The 16741-nt window shown below is 38.3% G+C and overlaps 1 protein-coding gene across 1 annotated transcript in view; it reads right to left on the minus strand.

The window, feature by feature from the left end:
* The window catches only part of NKAIN2 (sodium/potassium transporting ATPase interacting 2), a 514185-nt gene that overhangs the window by 59192 nt on the left and 438252 nt on the right, over positions 1–16741 (minus strand). Inside the window, exon 4 of the mRNA XM_030236153.2 lies at positions 14407–14607. Coding sequence (XP_030092013.1) covers positions 14407–14607 — 201 coding nt within the window. The remainder of the gene's footprint in view (positions 1–14406; positions 14608–16741) is intronic.

The following is a 16741-nucleotide window of genomic DNA, read 5'->3' on the forward strand; positions in this document are numbered from 1 at the left end:
GTGATGCTGGGAAAAATAGAAATCACCTGGAGCCTGTTAATATCATAATCAAGTGAAAGCACAATTACTGCTGTCTTAATCCATCTGTCTGCATGCATCCGCTCCACTTCCCATCACCTGCTTTAGTCACTGGTGTATTATTATTGAGATGGCATTCAAAAATCCAAGGCAGGCATGTTCCAAATTGCTATGTGCTCTTCCACGTCAGTCTGTCTGTCTGTCGCTTCAGTGAGGCCATTCGTCAAGAAGGAGAGCAAACAAAGGTCGCAGATTGCATGAAGTAAAGCCGAGGTACCTTTGTGTGTGGAGGCTGGCTGAATGAAGCCCAAATTTAAGTTAGCAGATTGCAATTTTGACAAGTGCCATTTATGTTAAATGAAGGGAAAAAAAAGTCAAACAAATGTACTGAATTCTAACAACTCCTGTAAAGCTCAGTAATGCTCAGTAGATGCCATGTCACGTCTGCAGAACACTAAGGTAGCTTTGGTAAACAAACATAAATTTGTAGAGTATGATGGCAGTTCTGCAAAAACAATCTGACATGATAATATATTTAGTTTTTTATTTCACCCTGAATGATGTTTGATAGTGTAAGTGATCAAACTGAGTGACAAGAATTCTACATGATAAAATCAAATGACAACAACAACAGCATCAACAATCAAGCAAAAACAACTGCAACAACAGGTAGTAATTTTAAATATAGAATAAGAAAAGGCTAACTGAACTAAGGGTATATTTTCACATTTTGGTAGACAAGCTATAGGGAGGAATGTTGGATAGTTTAACAATTGAGATGTTCACCATTTCTAGCTAACAGGTCTTTTTCATGTGAAACTAAATCAGACATTCTTTTGAAAAAGCTGAATATTACCATGCAAGTCTCTGATTCACTAAATGCTTTGTATAGAAAAATATTAGATCCTGGGATTCATATTAAAAATTCTTCAAATATAATCAAAGAGACTCTTAGGAACCATTTTGAAGAGCAACAGGAGAATGGGTTTTGAAGGTAATTGTAGGTATTGGAAAAGAATGGTAGGTTCTTGTACACCCCCTTAAGATATTAAAAATAAAATTTTAAAAACAGCTAGCTTTCCAGAAGTGATGATAAACACACTTTTGTGTTTGCCTGCACTAACCAGGAGTTAACTTAATCTCTCAGCAGTTCAAAATTCCTTGCTCTTTTCCAGTTGACAGTCTGTTTGGGAGAGAAAAAAATCTTTAAACAGTCTTTTAGAAGAATGTTACTTTTTAATTTCAGTGAAGTTTTGTTTAAACACCTGAAGTTAGAGGAAGAATTATAAACCTCCTGAATGGTCTATGCAGCTGCATATGCTGACTCCAAAATGCCACCAGATCTCTCCATGAGGCAGCTAATGGCCCTAATGCTCTTCACACTGCCTTCAAAATTCCCCCTGAGACTTGTTCAAAGCTCTGTGCACTGAGTCAAGCTCTCTAAGGAGCTATGGATCAAATGGAGCCTCTTGCTCCTAAATGTGTCAGAGCTGAGGAAGACACCTTTGCAAAGTTCAGCTCCAAGTTCAGACCTGTTCCGAGATCAAAATCTCCAAATCAAACCTCGCTCAAGTGCACGGTGCTTGTCCAGTCCACTGAAGTCAGCTGTCATCTCTGGCTGCCCTTGTCTAGAAATCCCTTGTCTGGAAATAGGTGGGATTAATTTTGTTTTTCTGGAAGTTCATGAATTTGTTGGTTATGGATCTCACTATTCAAGGCAATTCCCAGTAAGGGCAAAAAAGGCACATCTTCATGTGACTTTGGAAACAAACCTGTTGGACCTGTTGGATTTTTTGTTTGTGGCATTTTTTTAAATTGTGTTTTGTTTGTTTATTTGGTTGGTTTGATATGGTTTACATAGAAGTATAAGAAACAAACCAGGAAAAAAACAAAAAAAAACCAACCAACCAAAAAAACCACACCGTCATTCCTTTTTCTTTCTCAGGTTCTTTTTGACTGCTTCAATGAAAATAAATCACAGAGTTTAAAGAAGCTAAACTTTTGTAGACAAAAGGAGTATTTCAGGATAGAAAATACAATGTACTGTGGAGGGATTTGGTTCATCCACGTATTTAAAAATCATAGCATTAAAATGACTACTACTGGTAATTTTTAGGCTCTTCATAGTGAACCTCTCATAGCAGTATTATTTCCAGAATAGAAAAGAGACTGGAAATGCAGCATGCATTGCTTACCTATGTCTCAGATATAATCAGTATAATAATTTTTAATGTGACTAACCTCTTCCACTCAGTCAGAGCTTCATAACTCATGTGCAGAAGACATTTGGAAAGACTTGATGCTTTAAAAATGACAATTTGTTTTTTCATGCAATTCACATTTCTGTAACATTTGCTGCATCGTTATATTCTGATGGTTGCGGCAGGAAGCAATAATCATGGCAAAAAGAGCTAACAGCCCAGGGAAAAATCCTTTTCTTATGATACACAGTGATTTTAGAACGATCTTTACAAGCCACAAAGCCACTGAAACCTAAAATGTAGGTTCAGCCAGAGTACAAAACAATGATGCAGCAGATTAACATTTTTGAAGATGAGATCAATTCGTGCAATTTGTAACAGAAAATGTTTGCAAAAGTCTGCCTCAACCTTTGAAACGTATCTGGGTTATGTATTTTGTACCATTGCTACTGAGACACAGCAAATTTTCTGCAGGCATCTCTAATGGAGAATCAGGAGGCTGCCATCTGAAAATGAGGCAAGCACCACCAGCTGATACAGCAAATGCCAAGTGGCCATTTAGCAGTGCCAGCTCATGATAGACTCACACAGAAAAACTACCTGGCCCCCCTTCTCCCTTTTGTACCTAAATCTTCAGGAAACTAAATCACTTCCTAAAAGCAGGGATGGAGAAAGCAGTCTATTATTCCCTGGCACACCACAAAGGACTGCCCATATTGACAATCTGTTTTGTGTAGGCAGGCTGCAGAAGCAATAAATCCTATTAACCTGTTCAAAGTCAAATGAAGACATTTAGAAAACAGAACTGCTATTACCTGCAGTGGTGAAAGAAGAGCATATCAAAGAAAGGTTAAATGGCTGCACCAGTATTAGATTATGCAGTTGCAACTGTAAAATTCCCCAAAGCTTTCTATCAGCTGCTCTTGCCCTTCAGGATATTAATTATATTCCCTTCAGGCTAACTAGCTGACCATTCAAATATTATCTTCTGTTCTGTCAATGATAATTTTCAAGATAAAAAATCAATTTCAAGCTAACAGGGCTTCTGTGGAAAATGCTTATATTATACTATGGTTTTGCTAGTGCACACTTCCTCTGTCCAAAACATATGCCATTTTGTGTGTCCAGAGCATTCTGGAGATTTACTGTAATGATGCCATGATGTGCTCATTGTTATGGATTCAGCAGCCTTTCTGCCTCTCTACCTGTTTTGTTCGAGAGCAGCTGCTAGCTTCAAGCTGTTGCCTGCTTCCAGTGGCAGAAGCTGAATGAAGGAGTGCTTTCCAGGGAAGACATGTTTTGAAACAGACATACTGACAATAAACTGGTTCACTAGGGAGGCATAACATTGACTGGATAAAAGTTGAGTAATCATTCTATGATAATTTGCTGAAACTGGGTGCAATTTGCTTTAAAACAGAAATTCCCTCTGCTGCTGATGTTGGACTTGGAGGACTTTTACTGATAAAAGGGTGGCATTTGCTTTTATGAAGTAGCTGATCTTTGGAGATTTATTAAACCTCATTATTTTTTCTTATACATAAGTGACTGTTAATACTTATTCACTGAATGAGAGGAATAGGAATTATGGAGTTGTCTAAAGCAAGGCTTCTCTTCCTCCAGCTCTCTCTGCTCATCATGATCAAATACACTGAATTGAATTACTAAGGAAAGCCTTGATAATCTCTTGGGAAAATGGTGAGCTCTTCGAGTGAGGCTGCCCAGTATTGCCTTGATTTCTGTGGCTGGTTTCAGTCGTGAATCAGATGTGTGCAGTCAGTCCAGCTCCTCCCAGGGCTGTTCTTCTCTGGGAGTGGGGAGGATGTGCTGAGGATCCAGCCCCTTCTCAGTAGCCACTTCCCAGAGCACTCCCAGGAAAAAGGGCTATCTGAACAGCAGTTCACCTAAATGGAAGGTAGGGAATTGCATCCCAGTCCCAGATCTATATTTCCTAATCTTTAGGTGAAGAGTATGTGGAAGAGGAAACAGTTAAATAATTAGGTGCAAAACAATAGTGCAAAAACGTCAGAGATTTCTCTGCTGTGTTCTTGTTACAACCTTCTCTCTGGAAATGGCAGATATTAATATTTTATTTACTTGAACCTCTGGGGTAAGTTCCAGATGTCACTACTTGATCACTGTGAACATATAAGGAAAAATAAATTCTATCATGGCAATGTTGAATTCCCATCTATGGAAACAATTGTTACGAGAAGACAAATGCTTCTGTGGCTTTGTAGATGCCTGTTTTTCCTCTGTTTGTGATTATGCACACACATCTGATCTGTCTGCAGAAAACATGGATATACAGAAGGAAAATAAAGCAGAGGAAAAGTCACAACATTTCATTATTAAATTGTATACATTAAGAAATAGCTATTTCCTTTACAGTGCTCAGACCAGAATAGAGGCTGACAAAGCTCAAAGGTAGAGTTAAAAGAATGCTGCCTGCTGGGTAAAAACCTGCTCCAATGGTTTTGAAAACATGAATCACTTTATGCCAGTCTGTTTAAAGCAGTACTGAAAACTGATGTCTCAATAGTGCTGCAGATTAGGTGAAAGGTGCTGCTCAGGGGCACACCTTGAAAGCACCCCAAACACATCAGAAGTGCATGCAGGTGCTCTCTACCTGCCCAGCTGGTGCTGAAGATAACATCTATTAAAGAAGTGGTGAGAACTGGCTGATGTCTACTGAGAATACGAGCAAAAGAACAGATAACCTCTGATTTCAAGGGAAAGCAATTTTCTTCAGTTAGATGGAACAATGACTTTGTCACTAATGAATATTACCTGCCACTTAAAATCTAGGCTTCAGGTGGAAATTTCAGAAAATTTACAACAAAAAGACTCAATTTTCAATCTCAGACTCCAGTTTCCTTAGAATTGCAGAAGTCAGAGGGCCAAGAATCCTTAGGTCATGTCTGCCGAGGACCTTTATTGCATGCATTGTTTCGTGTGCTACATAAGCACTAAAAAATTAAGATATATGATAAACTTTTCTCTCCCAGTACAAGGATGTCAATTCATGTTTCCTTCCTGAGCTCCAAGGTCAGAGTCCACTGCATGACTCAAACACTAGCTGCAGATCTAGATACCATTAGTATTGTTAAATGTCCAGGGAACATGGACATGATGTTGTGAACATGCTGAAGTGTATATAGACGTAGTATCAAATGAAATCACCTACAGACTGTCTTCTGACCTAGAGGCCAAATGGTATAGCACAGCTTATGTTCACACAAATAAGCTCTTTTTCTGCCTCAGAACAAGATGAGCAGATCCAAACTGGCTAACAGAGATGCTCCCCTGGTTTGTGCTGCCTCTGTACCCATGGCCCAACAAAGTCTGGCACAGTGATACTGGTCTGGGCTGAATGCATGACAGGGCTTTTAGCAGAACTCAAGCATTATGAATAATCATGCTGCAGTTTTTAGGATGAGCCGCATCCAAGTATAAATGTACTATGAAATTCTAGAGCCCAAGCAGCCAGCCAAAAAGTCTACCTGAAAACCAGGTGCTATGTTAAAGATCACTTGCCTGCACTTTAAATTAAGATCATGACACTGTTATGTTAAGACAAAACATTTCAGGGCTGATGCATTTTCAAAAGAATCATATTCCTTCAGAAAATTCCCAATTAGCTCTGATCCTGAGATTGCAAGAGAAACTTAAGTTATCAAAAATATTGTGAGCAGTTTTCTGACCCCAATACCTTGGTCTGATCAGACACTTATTCCAAGGGTTCTAGGGTATGCAGCTGCATGAAAGCAAGGTACTTTTAATTTTTTTTTCTGGAAGGCAAAAGCCTTGTTATGCTGTCTGTGCTAGAAAATGGGGAAAAATTGCAGAATTCATAATGTCATACAATTGTTTTTATCATACACACACTAAAGATCAGGGACACTTAAATACTTCCTAGATTTTTATTTTCCTTAGACACACTTATTCTTTTTAGTGAGGTAGTTAGCTCTACCAGAAACACTCAAGTTGTATTATAGAATTTCAGGAATCTATCATTGATCTGTGCCTTCAATACAGGTTCAGTTACAGCTGCTGACATTGTTTATCTTTGGTGAATTTTACAGATCAGATTTTCAGAAGCATGGTATTGTGACCAGAATAGTCATGACTAAGGCTGCAAAACAGTTCATTCTATATTTTTGTAATGCTATATTTCTATGTGCTCAGTTCATCTTCTGCTTAAGAAGCTGTGCTAACAGCACACAAAAATGAAATTTGAAGCATGCCATCTAAAGTATACCAATGAAGTTTCACCACAGATTCAATAAACAATCATAGTTCTGTCTTTTTCTATTTTTTTTCTGTTTTTTTTTTCTTTCTTTCTTTTGGGTTTTTTTTTTATATATATGTTTGTTTCTATAATGAAGTGAGGAAGTTGGCTGTATGTTTTATGAATCTCTATATTATATTCAGGAAAAAAAGTCACCTTAACTCATGAAATGAGTCCTTGTACTTCCAGAACTAGAGGGGCTTTTTCTGGGAAATGAAACAAAATGGCAAATGTCACTTTTGTATCAAGCAGAACAAGACAATACTGTAATAACAGCAGGAATACCAAACATGGAGACACTGAGGAATAGCTGTACTGTGGATGGGTTTTCAATATTTCCAAGCAGCAGCCCTCATTTTTATTGTACCTTCAGAACCAGCTCAGGAATGGGGTTGGTGAACCTGGCACTCAGCTATGAGTTTTCAGTATGAAGAGGTATTGCTTTTTGTTTAACTACATGTTGTAAAGGAATACTTATGATTATAGAAGCTTGTGCTACTTATTGTTATTGCTATTCTTCTCAGCACTATTTTTACATCTCAAACAAGTGCAATAAGCCTTTTCTACCCTGTAAATTCCTTTGTATAGAGAGAAAATCAAATGGACCAGGCTTTTTATCCAGAATCTCTTCAAAGAGAGAGGCTCACCAAGACTAGGTAGATAGACCCCAGTCCAAGTCATCTGACCCGTGTTTAGCTGGAACACGCTCACGTGCAGCTGTCATGCTATGACAGTGAAATAAAACTAGGACTATGCCAGTACCAGAACTGAGGAATAATTTATATCCCACCTGTGGGAGGCAGCAAGTCAGAAAGCATCACCAGTCAGCACAGCACCCCCCAGATCACACAGCCCCAGGACAGCCATGAGGCACTGAACCCAGGGATCCTTAATCTCATTGCTCTATCATATCACTACAGGGTCAGCCAGAATTCAGAGTCCCCTGTGTCAAGGGATACATATGAGGTGGTCAAAACAAATTCTCAGGAAAATTTCCTCAGGCCTCAAAGTAATGAGTCCAATGTTCAGTTCCTTTTTTCTTAATTCCAAACCCACTCAAAAAAAAAAAAAAAAAAAAAAAAAAAAAAGAATCACATATGCTATTTGCCTTTGCTTGCACTTTGCTTCTCAAGTGTGAGAAGCAGAGCTGCTTCTTCCAGTCTCAGCTCATGCTGGTGCTGTTGTCTTTCTCCCCACCAGGGAAATAAACCTTTCAGAGACAATCCGGTTTCCCTTGATTAGGTAGGACTGTTTAAAGCTGACTTCTCTCTTCTGAGTTGGAGAAAACTTGTTTTCAGACAATTACATAGCTTAGCTTTATACAAACACAGCTCATTAAGAAGGGAAGCTTTTAGGGAGATGAATGAGTACAATTCTACTGACAAAGCAACCTACTCATTATGAAAAACGTTTATGCTTTGATGTGTAAAATTCAGTTTTCTGCAAAAAGTAGTGAAGAAAGGCAGGTAAAATTTGATAGAAGCAATAACAGATAATACTTACAGGCATTAAAAAAACCTCTTATAGCAATCCTTCAAAATACTAATGACATGTACTTTAGCATTATTGTCAAACACAGAAGCAGCAATATGCTGTCCTCTGAACCAATGTCAAAGATGCCTGAACCTGATGCCTGTCTGCTAACATGGCAAGACAGTGTTATTAACACTTTATAATGATTCATACCCTCTTCACATTGTCCTGATTTTGCCCAGCCCCACAGTGAAAAAAAGGCTTTCTAAAGTACCAATCTACATCATTAAGAATCAATTTTCTTTCAACCACTGTATTGCCCTAGAAAAGAACTTTACCTTAATTAAATAATGTTATTTTTCTCCATTAGGTTCAAAGAGTCACAACTTAATTACATGAGCTCTCACCTCCTCACTCACATTTAAATATTCTCACCACTCTAGAAGCACAGGAAGAGACAGCTGATGTGCAAAGTACATGTATGAGCATAAGCATGTAGAAGATGTGGAGGCTGCTGACAGAAGAGCAGTGCAGGAACAAAGTTATCAAGGACAAACCTAAGAATGGGCTTTTATGTGCAAGATATACTTCCTGCACAAATGAAAACCTTTATATTGGGTAAGAAGGACTGGAAAATTAAGAACACAGCATTAGATTTACTGCTGCATTTGATGTTTTGCATGAGCTTTGCTGCACTTAGTTTTTTCACAGCATATCACACTGTATGCATTGTGAGCAGAGGAATGGAATATGATGGTTTATTGGCAGAACACAAGGGCTACATTAATAGTCACTCTTCCTAAAAGATGGCTATAATCCATCTGAGCATGGTAAAGGCTGTTACTACAGTACAAGTTTTCAGAATACTCTTTTGCAGCTCAGGGACCTGCCTGTCTAATTTTAGAATTTCAGCTTGGACTACCCAGGGCAAACCTCTGTGGTGTTTCCACTCATGAATATTTTGGGACACACAGAAACACTCTTTGGCTGTTTGCCTCATTCCTAATGACATTATTAGTTAGCTTTTATTTTCCATGCATTCCAGTGACTACTTTCCACATCTCCCCTGCCTTTGCTGTTCTGTCTCTCCTTGTATCATGCAGTGTGTCCTGCTGATATATCTTCTGCCTGAGTCTTTCAGTCTTGCTCTATAATTTGATAGTGTATCTGGAGGATCTTCTGCCTTTTTTCTTTGCTCAGGTATTATTAATATCTTCCCAAATAAAAATAAAATTAAAACCTCAAGGAAAAAACAAAGAGATGGAATGTACTTCCCTAGCAGAAGGCTTGTTTTCTCTTTCTGTTCAAAATGCCAGAGCTTTACAAGCTCTCATTTTAACCTTTGGTGTCCTGCTTATATCCTCTTGATGTCTCTGTCAGTCTCAGCTTCTGCCTCTCCTCCTGTGCCGTGTCTTCTCCTTGCTCCTGAAAATGCCCACTGCTGGGATTATTTTCCACCTCTTGCTTTAAAACCTTCAGTTCTTCTCCTCAATTTCATCCAGTGAAATTCAACTACTTCATTCTCTTGTAAGACTTTCTGTGGCCTGTCCCACCTGGCTTGTCCCCTCCTGTCAGTATGAGAGTGCACTGCTAATGAGACACTAGCTTCTTGTCAGCTAATTCCTAAATTTCAGACTTTCACACACTTCTGTCTTTTTCTGCTTTTTAGGATAATTTTCCAGCACATAAAAATTTATCAGAAGTTTATTCATTCTGAATCATAGGACTTTTTTATCATGCCTACAGGAAAGCTGACAATGGTCAAAGAAGAGGTCCCATGAAACTTCAAACTAATATTCCCTCTCTGTCTTCCTGTTTTTTCCTGTCCTTTCTGTATGGGCTGGCTGGCTTGTTTTATACTTCAAAGTTTAGGGGAACCACTGCTTTTTTCCCCAATCATATTTCCTCAGCAAAGTTAAGGGCCTTTAAGTGTTAGACTCTGAGTAATGTATTTGAGCATGGAGGTCTAAAACACAGGTAGATAGTTCAGTAAATATATTCTTGGAAAAGTACACTTTTACTGAGTACTCCTATCTCTCCACCCAGGCATGAAAGTATTTAATGCCACCTGTGCTATGCAAACATTAAAGATTTTAAGACTATCCTATTCTAATTATTAATCCTTTAGAGAAGCAGGGAACATTAATGCTATTCTACTGTTCTAAGTGCTTAAATACATACACAGACCACCTTATCATAATATTGGATTACCTGCAATGTTTAATGGAATTGTCCTGGCAGCATCTTTCTGAAATATTTAAGAACCACTGTTTATATAGTACAGACAATAATTGGCATGAATTAAGCACCTTGCCAAAGGTCTTGTGGTAAGTCTGCAGCAAAGCAGAGATTTTGATGCTGGTTCCCTAACTTCATAGCTGTACTAGTGCATTTTAATAACACAGTTATGCTTCATGATAGCATCAGGGCTTGAAAGGCTTGAAAGGTATTGTGCATGATGCAGAATTCAAACATTATACATTTACTGTAAATACTACAGATGGGTAATTACATATTACAGATTTTGAAGCATGAAATAATAATTTTAATGGTTGCATGAAACATATACTCAAGCACAAGTACAGGAAGGAACAAAAAAAATCTGACTAATATATAGCACATAAAAGTCAGTGGACAGGATCACTTTGAAAATGGTCAATACTTTTATGTAAGAGTTTACTTATGGTTTTATTTATTCGGTATGTAAATTACCATCAATAATGCAGATGCAGTACATAAGAACTGCCTTTCTTCCACTTGTTTTCCTGGAATAATATTACACAGTTAATCTTTTCGGGGGCTATATAACTAAAAATCAAACTGGCTAAGGCGATGCCTTCACATTAGTCTTATTCCCATAACTCAGGCACTTATCTCCACTAAAATCAATAGATTTTTGAGCGTGCAAGAAGTAAAAGACAAGCATACTAAATACTTTTAATCCTGTGTTGGCAAATAGATTTGTAATTCTGTTACACTTATCTCCAAGGCTGATCTCTAATTTGCATCTTTTCAGAGTTTTGATCTACAAATGGGTTTTAATTTGTTGACTTTTGCAAGAACAGACTTGTGGGAGTGAGGGCAGGTCATACATAATCAAAGTGTAAAACAAAGACAAAAGAAAGATGCAGAGAATCTGAGCTCAATTTCTGTATGAAATGCAATTAACATTATAATTTCCTTGTACCACATAAGGACCTTCCTGCATATCTAGGGGCTTTTTGAAAGATTTAAGAGATCTCTATCTAGGCAAATGGTACAGAGTCTTATGAAATGAACATAAAAAATTTAGGCATGCTTTTTCTCTCTCTTCCGTACCTTGAAAGAGGCACAGAGAGATGAAATGATTTCAAAAGAACATTGTGATAGATCTGGAAGCAGAACCCTCTGACCTGAACAGCAGCTCAGGTCCTGAACTGAAAAACTTTTCACCTTCTCTTAGAAGACAAGAATTCAACAAACTGTGGAAATGAAGAAAATTGTACGTAGTCTCTGTAGGTAGAATTAGACATTGATATGTGTGAGTGCTTGAGAAACTGCGAGCTCCAGGAGGAACTTTCAGCTGCGTGGCAAAAGGCTGGGATGCAAATGCTATTTACACACAGAGCCAATGACTACCTTAAGCCCTGACACGACGTGCCAAGATTAACAGTGGTGTGTGACCTGCACTGTGTCCTTCCCAAACACTGCCCTTCCAGTGGTGAAGTTGCAGCTATACCTCCTATTGTTTAGAGTTAGGAAGTTTCAGTCAGGCTCCACTCTGCAGATACTACAGCTCAAATAGCAGCAAATCAAATCCCCATTAGTACTACTGACCTCATTCTTTACCTGGAATAATTCTCTCCAGAGATCAGTCATTTAAGTATATCTATCCTTGATAACCCAGTAGGCCTGAAAATGAAATAGCTTCTCTAATGCAAGCAACAAGAATCAATAACCTTTAAACACACAAGGACACTTTATTTTCTGAAGCATATGAGTATATGAGTCATGCCATCACTAGACCAGTTCATTTTGGTAATTTGTAGACATAAGGACAGGCAGAGTTGTGGTCCGTGGAGAGCATATTGGATGGATCAGATGCTCAAGACTTGGAAGCTCTATAAATGAGACTTCCCTGGGAGAGAAGTGCCTGGTGGAGAGTATATGAGTACAGGCTACATTAAAGGTTAGTTCTTTCCAACAAGAACATTGAATTAGTTGTGGCTAAAATTATGCATTTTTCCTGCATTTATCAGCAAACCTTTTAATAGCTGTTGCTGTCAAAGTGTGATGAAGCTAAGATCTCACCTTTGCAGATTCAGCTATGATATTGACCAGGAACTGGGAAGGGCAGGAAATGAGGGAGCTGTTCCATGGAAATACAGAATCACAAATTCACAGAATTGTTAGAGTAGGAAGGGACCTCTGGAAATCATTTAGTCCAACTCCACTGACAATGCAATTCCATAGGAATTCCACTGATTGACACAACGAAAAGGGGGGAGGTATATATTAGAAGGGGGTCTTAGATATTAGGAGACTCGGAAAGTCTGTACCTCTCAAGTACCTCAGCCAAAAGGGAAATGTGGCTGAGAAATTAAGATAAAAATGAGGCTGAGGTCTCTAACAATTTGAGAGACCCAATGGGAAATGCCCATGACCTTTCCTTTTATTCAAATAAACTAACAGGACTCCTCTGTCTCCATTTTGGATATAAACCTCTGGTATTTGTGGATTAATTTTATTGACACAAACAGTATCTGCTCTTCTTACTTTGTGCTATATGTCACTGAGCTCTACCAGTTTATTCCTCTGTTTCCCCTTTAATCACATTTAATATGGGAGTGAATTTACACTAGCATTTCTATTGGAAAAAAAAATAGCCACAATGGGAAATGTGAAAGTGATGTAAACAGTTGTCAAGCACAAAGTTTGTAAATTGACCCAAACTTATGCTGTGCAGCTCTTTACCTGTAATAACCACATTTAGAGTAACACGACTGGGAATATGACACAGATGTAGTTAGCTACAGCTAGCAGATTACTAATGTCTTGTTATTTTGAACCATTACTCTGACTTGACAAGAATGAGCTTATCCAAAACCACAGCTCTATTTAAACACAGACACACAAAAAACTTGTTGAATCAGGAATGGAACTGAGCTTGAACTACATATACCTCGAGTTTCTTGTTCATCATTTATTTAATTACAAAAATAAAAGGCAGGAAAAAATAGCCTGGTTATCTGTTTTTGAAGGCTTGAGGGTAGGAGGGCTCTGCACAGGGATCTGGGCAGGCTGAATCAATGGCCAAAGCCAATTGTATGAAGTTCAACAAGGCCAAGTGCCAGGTCCTGCACTTGGGTCACAACAACCATAGGCACTGCCACAGGCTGGGGACAGAGTGTCTAGAAAGCTGCCTGTTGGAAAAGGACCTGGGGATGCTGGTCAGCACTGACTGAACATGAGCCAGTGTGTGCCCACATGGCCAAGAAGGCCAATGGCATCCTGGTCTGGATGAAGGGAAATCAAGCTTGCACCAGGGAAACTTTATGTTTCTTTACTGGATATTAAGAAAAAATTCTTCACCAAAAGGTTTGTTGAGCACTTGAACAGGCTGCCCCGGGCAATGGTGGAGTTTCCTTCCCAATAGATACTTAAAATATGTGTAGATGAGTTGCTTAAGTGCAGGCTTTACTGTTGGACTTGGCAGTCCTGGATTAAGGGTTGGGCTTGATGATCTTAGAGGTCTTTTCCAACCAAAATTATTCTATGAAGCTATAATTCCATGCGTCAAGCATGAGCAATATAAAATGCTGGGGAATAGACAGATGGAAAAGCTGACTACTTTTTGGATAACTGTGAGCTCCATTATGCATTTTGTCCCCCAAGCAAATAGTTTTCATCCCTTATAAATTTTCTGCAGTGCAAGAATGGATTCTAGTACTCCTAGAAAAGATTTAAGATCTTGTGTTTTGGTTTTCATATAAGTGTAACTTTTTTAGGAGGGGAGGGAAAACCTCTCCCATTGTAGTCTAGTGTCAATTAATACAGTTAAAGACAAATTGATGAGTTTGAGTCCTGTGAAATGATCAGTGAATCTATTTTTACTGTTGGTTTGTCTTTTGTATTCAATTTCATATTTAATTTGGCTTTCACAACAATAGCTGTAACTTGCTATTATGTCAAAACTCATATATTATAGTACCAGGAAAACAGAGTGTGCCACTTCAGTAGTTCTTAGTGCAATAATAAATATGTATGTTGGAAATTTTTACATGCAGCTATCTTGAACTGACTGGATGACAACTGAGTTTCATAACTAAACTAAGACCTAAACCCAGGGTTTGTGAGTGAATGCCAAAACCATCCACTGTTCCAGTAAAGACAAGAAGAAATCCTGAAAAGGTGGTGGAATTGAAGTTATTTGTAAACACTTACTGCAAGGAAGATCTGAAGAGAGCTGTGAGCCACTTCTATGTACTGGTACTCAAGGAAACACCCCGAGACAGTGATATAACGATGATCCTCTGGTGCCCAGTCTGGTGCTGGGGTTACTGAGGTCACGGTGCAGCCTGGCCCATTCTCCATCCACCAGGAACGGTGCATTGAGATGTTAAAGGTCAGAATGAGATCTGTTTCCTGCAGAAGAGCAAGAGAAGAATTGATGTGTGGGGATGGTACTCTGGTATCCAATGCCTCAGCAAGGGATTTCACAGCATGCATAAAGAAGCAAAGAGCTGCAATAAAACTGTGCTGTCACATGAAAGTTAGTGGAGCTTGCCTGCTGTAAGCAGGAGTAGCTGTACCTTGTCAGGCAGAAACGCTTTGGAGCAGAAAAATAATCCTGCAAGCCAGCATCTGTTCCTAGAGATCATGGCAGCCTAGACTATAGCACCCATTTCTGTTGATTGCCCATTTTCCAGTGGATACCATAAGGATTGATGGCCCATGTTTTGTTGGTCTGATGTACCAAACTATACAAGAATCCCCCAGAATCAACAGTTTATACATTTCAACATACATACATCTGTAAGAAGATTTTTCTCATAGACCCAGCAAAGGAGACTTATGGTAGTTCTGCTGAAATATTGGAGAAGATTGAAGAATCCTGTGCATTTACTTGCAGGCAAATCTTTTTTCCAACCAAAATTATTCTGTGAAGCTATAATTCCATGAGTCAAGCTTGAGTGATATAAAATGCTGGGGAATAGAGAGATGGAAAAGCTGCAATGCCTCTCTCTGATTTCTAATTTCCTAGGATCCTGTAAGGAAAGAGTGAGTGTTGCCTTGTCTAAAGCCTACTGGGCTAGGTAAGAAGAAGGGGCAGAGGTGTGCAACCTTTGACTCTCATACAGCTAGTGTGATAGAGTAACTAGTCAGCCATGCCTTCCATTAGAATTGTATTTATAAATAGTTCATAAAGGATTAATAAATTATTAATACACATCATAAACAATACTACGGATATTACTTTCATAAATTATACGTGGTTGCACATTACTCGAGGGTGTTACACAAAACTATAACAAAACTATGGACTCTGTGGATTCTGTAATAGCCTACAGTGTTTACCAACATTTTATAAATAAATTATAACTGTAACCTCATTGTAAAGTGTGACTATCTAGTCTATGTGCACATGTGCTCAGTCATGCAAAAAAAAATTGCTTTTAAGTAATGTCTTTGCAGAGCCAAACTCTCTCCACACCTAACCTACATTTTTCCAGCCTGTTGATGTCATTAATAATTAAGATTCTCATAAAGATTTTAAAATGTAACTATTTAATTAGGCTTACCATGCCAAAAATAATAGAATGTTATTCTGTAGCAGATAAGTTGTATTCACATTTCTCTCCCTTCAAAAGATCTGTTTTTTCAGTCCCACTTATTTCACCTTTTTGCACTAACTTATGAAGAGGCAACTCCATCCAGTGAGGTTTTGGATAATGTCATGTGTCAATCGATCTGTGACTGCACTTGGCTCTGCAGTGTAGCTTAATGCTTTTTCTCAGATTTGCAGTTTGTACCAAAAGTATGGAATTTTTTTACATTTAAAATAAAAAATCAATCACTACCCTGCATAAACACCCACAGCTATCATATGTCAGGAAGGACCTTAAATATGTTTGCAATGAATAATTACCCTTCATTCCCACAACAGTCCAATCCAGCAAATAGTGAGCTGCAGGAGAAAATTTAAAATGCTTCATATGAATTTAATCATACAACTAACTTCAATCATTTGTTAGTTTTGATCAAAGCTACAGCAAATATTTCTGTAAACCATGCAAATTGTGCCCAAATATACATATTGATGTATGGTTGAAGTCTTCATCCCCAAGAACCATCTCCTTTCTCTGGATCCTTCCCTACTAAAGCCATAGACACTGAAAAGTGTCTGCCATGTTTTTATTGGAAATGGGAATTTTTACCTTTCACCCAAGCCAGAAGATTATTTTTCTTTCTGAAGGCTGCTACCCCTCAAGTAGAACACCGGTCTTCTCACTTGGTGTAAGAAGTTGTAGAATAGACATCTTTGGAGTAACTTTGCTTAAAGTAATAGATTTATTCCTAAATGACTGAAACTGGAATTCATCATGTTGCTGTCAAAAGAAAAATTCAGCCATTCTAGTTACCATGGAAAATTCAAAACCTCTAATCTATTATCAGAGATGCAGCACAAATGAATAGGACTCATTGTCTATTTATATTTTAGCATTTGCAATACCTTGAGAAGAATCGTGATGGACTAAATATATTTTACAAAATGCAG

This window comes from Serinus canaria, chromosome 3 (assembly GCF_022539315.1).
Source record: "Serinus canaria isolate serCan28SL12 chromosome 3, serCan2020, whole genome shotgun sequence".
NCBI lineage: Eukaryota > Metazoa > Chordata > Aves > Passeriformes > Fringillidae > Serinus > Serinus canaria.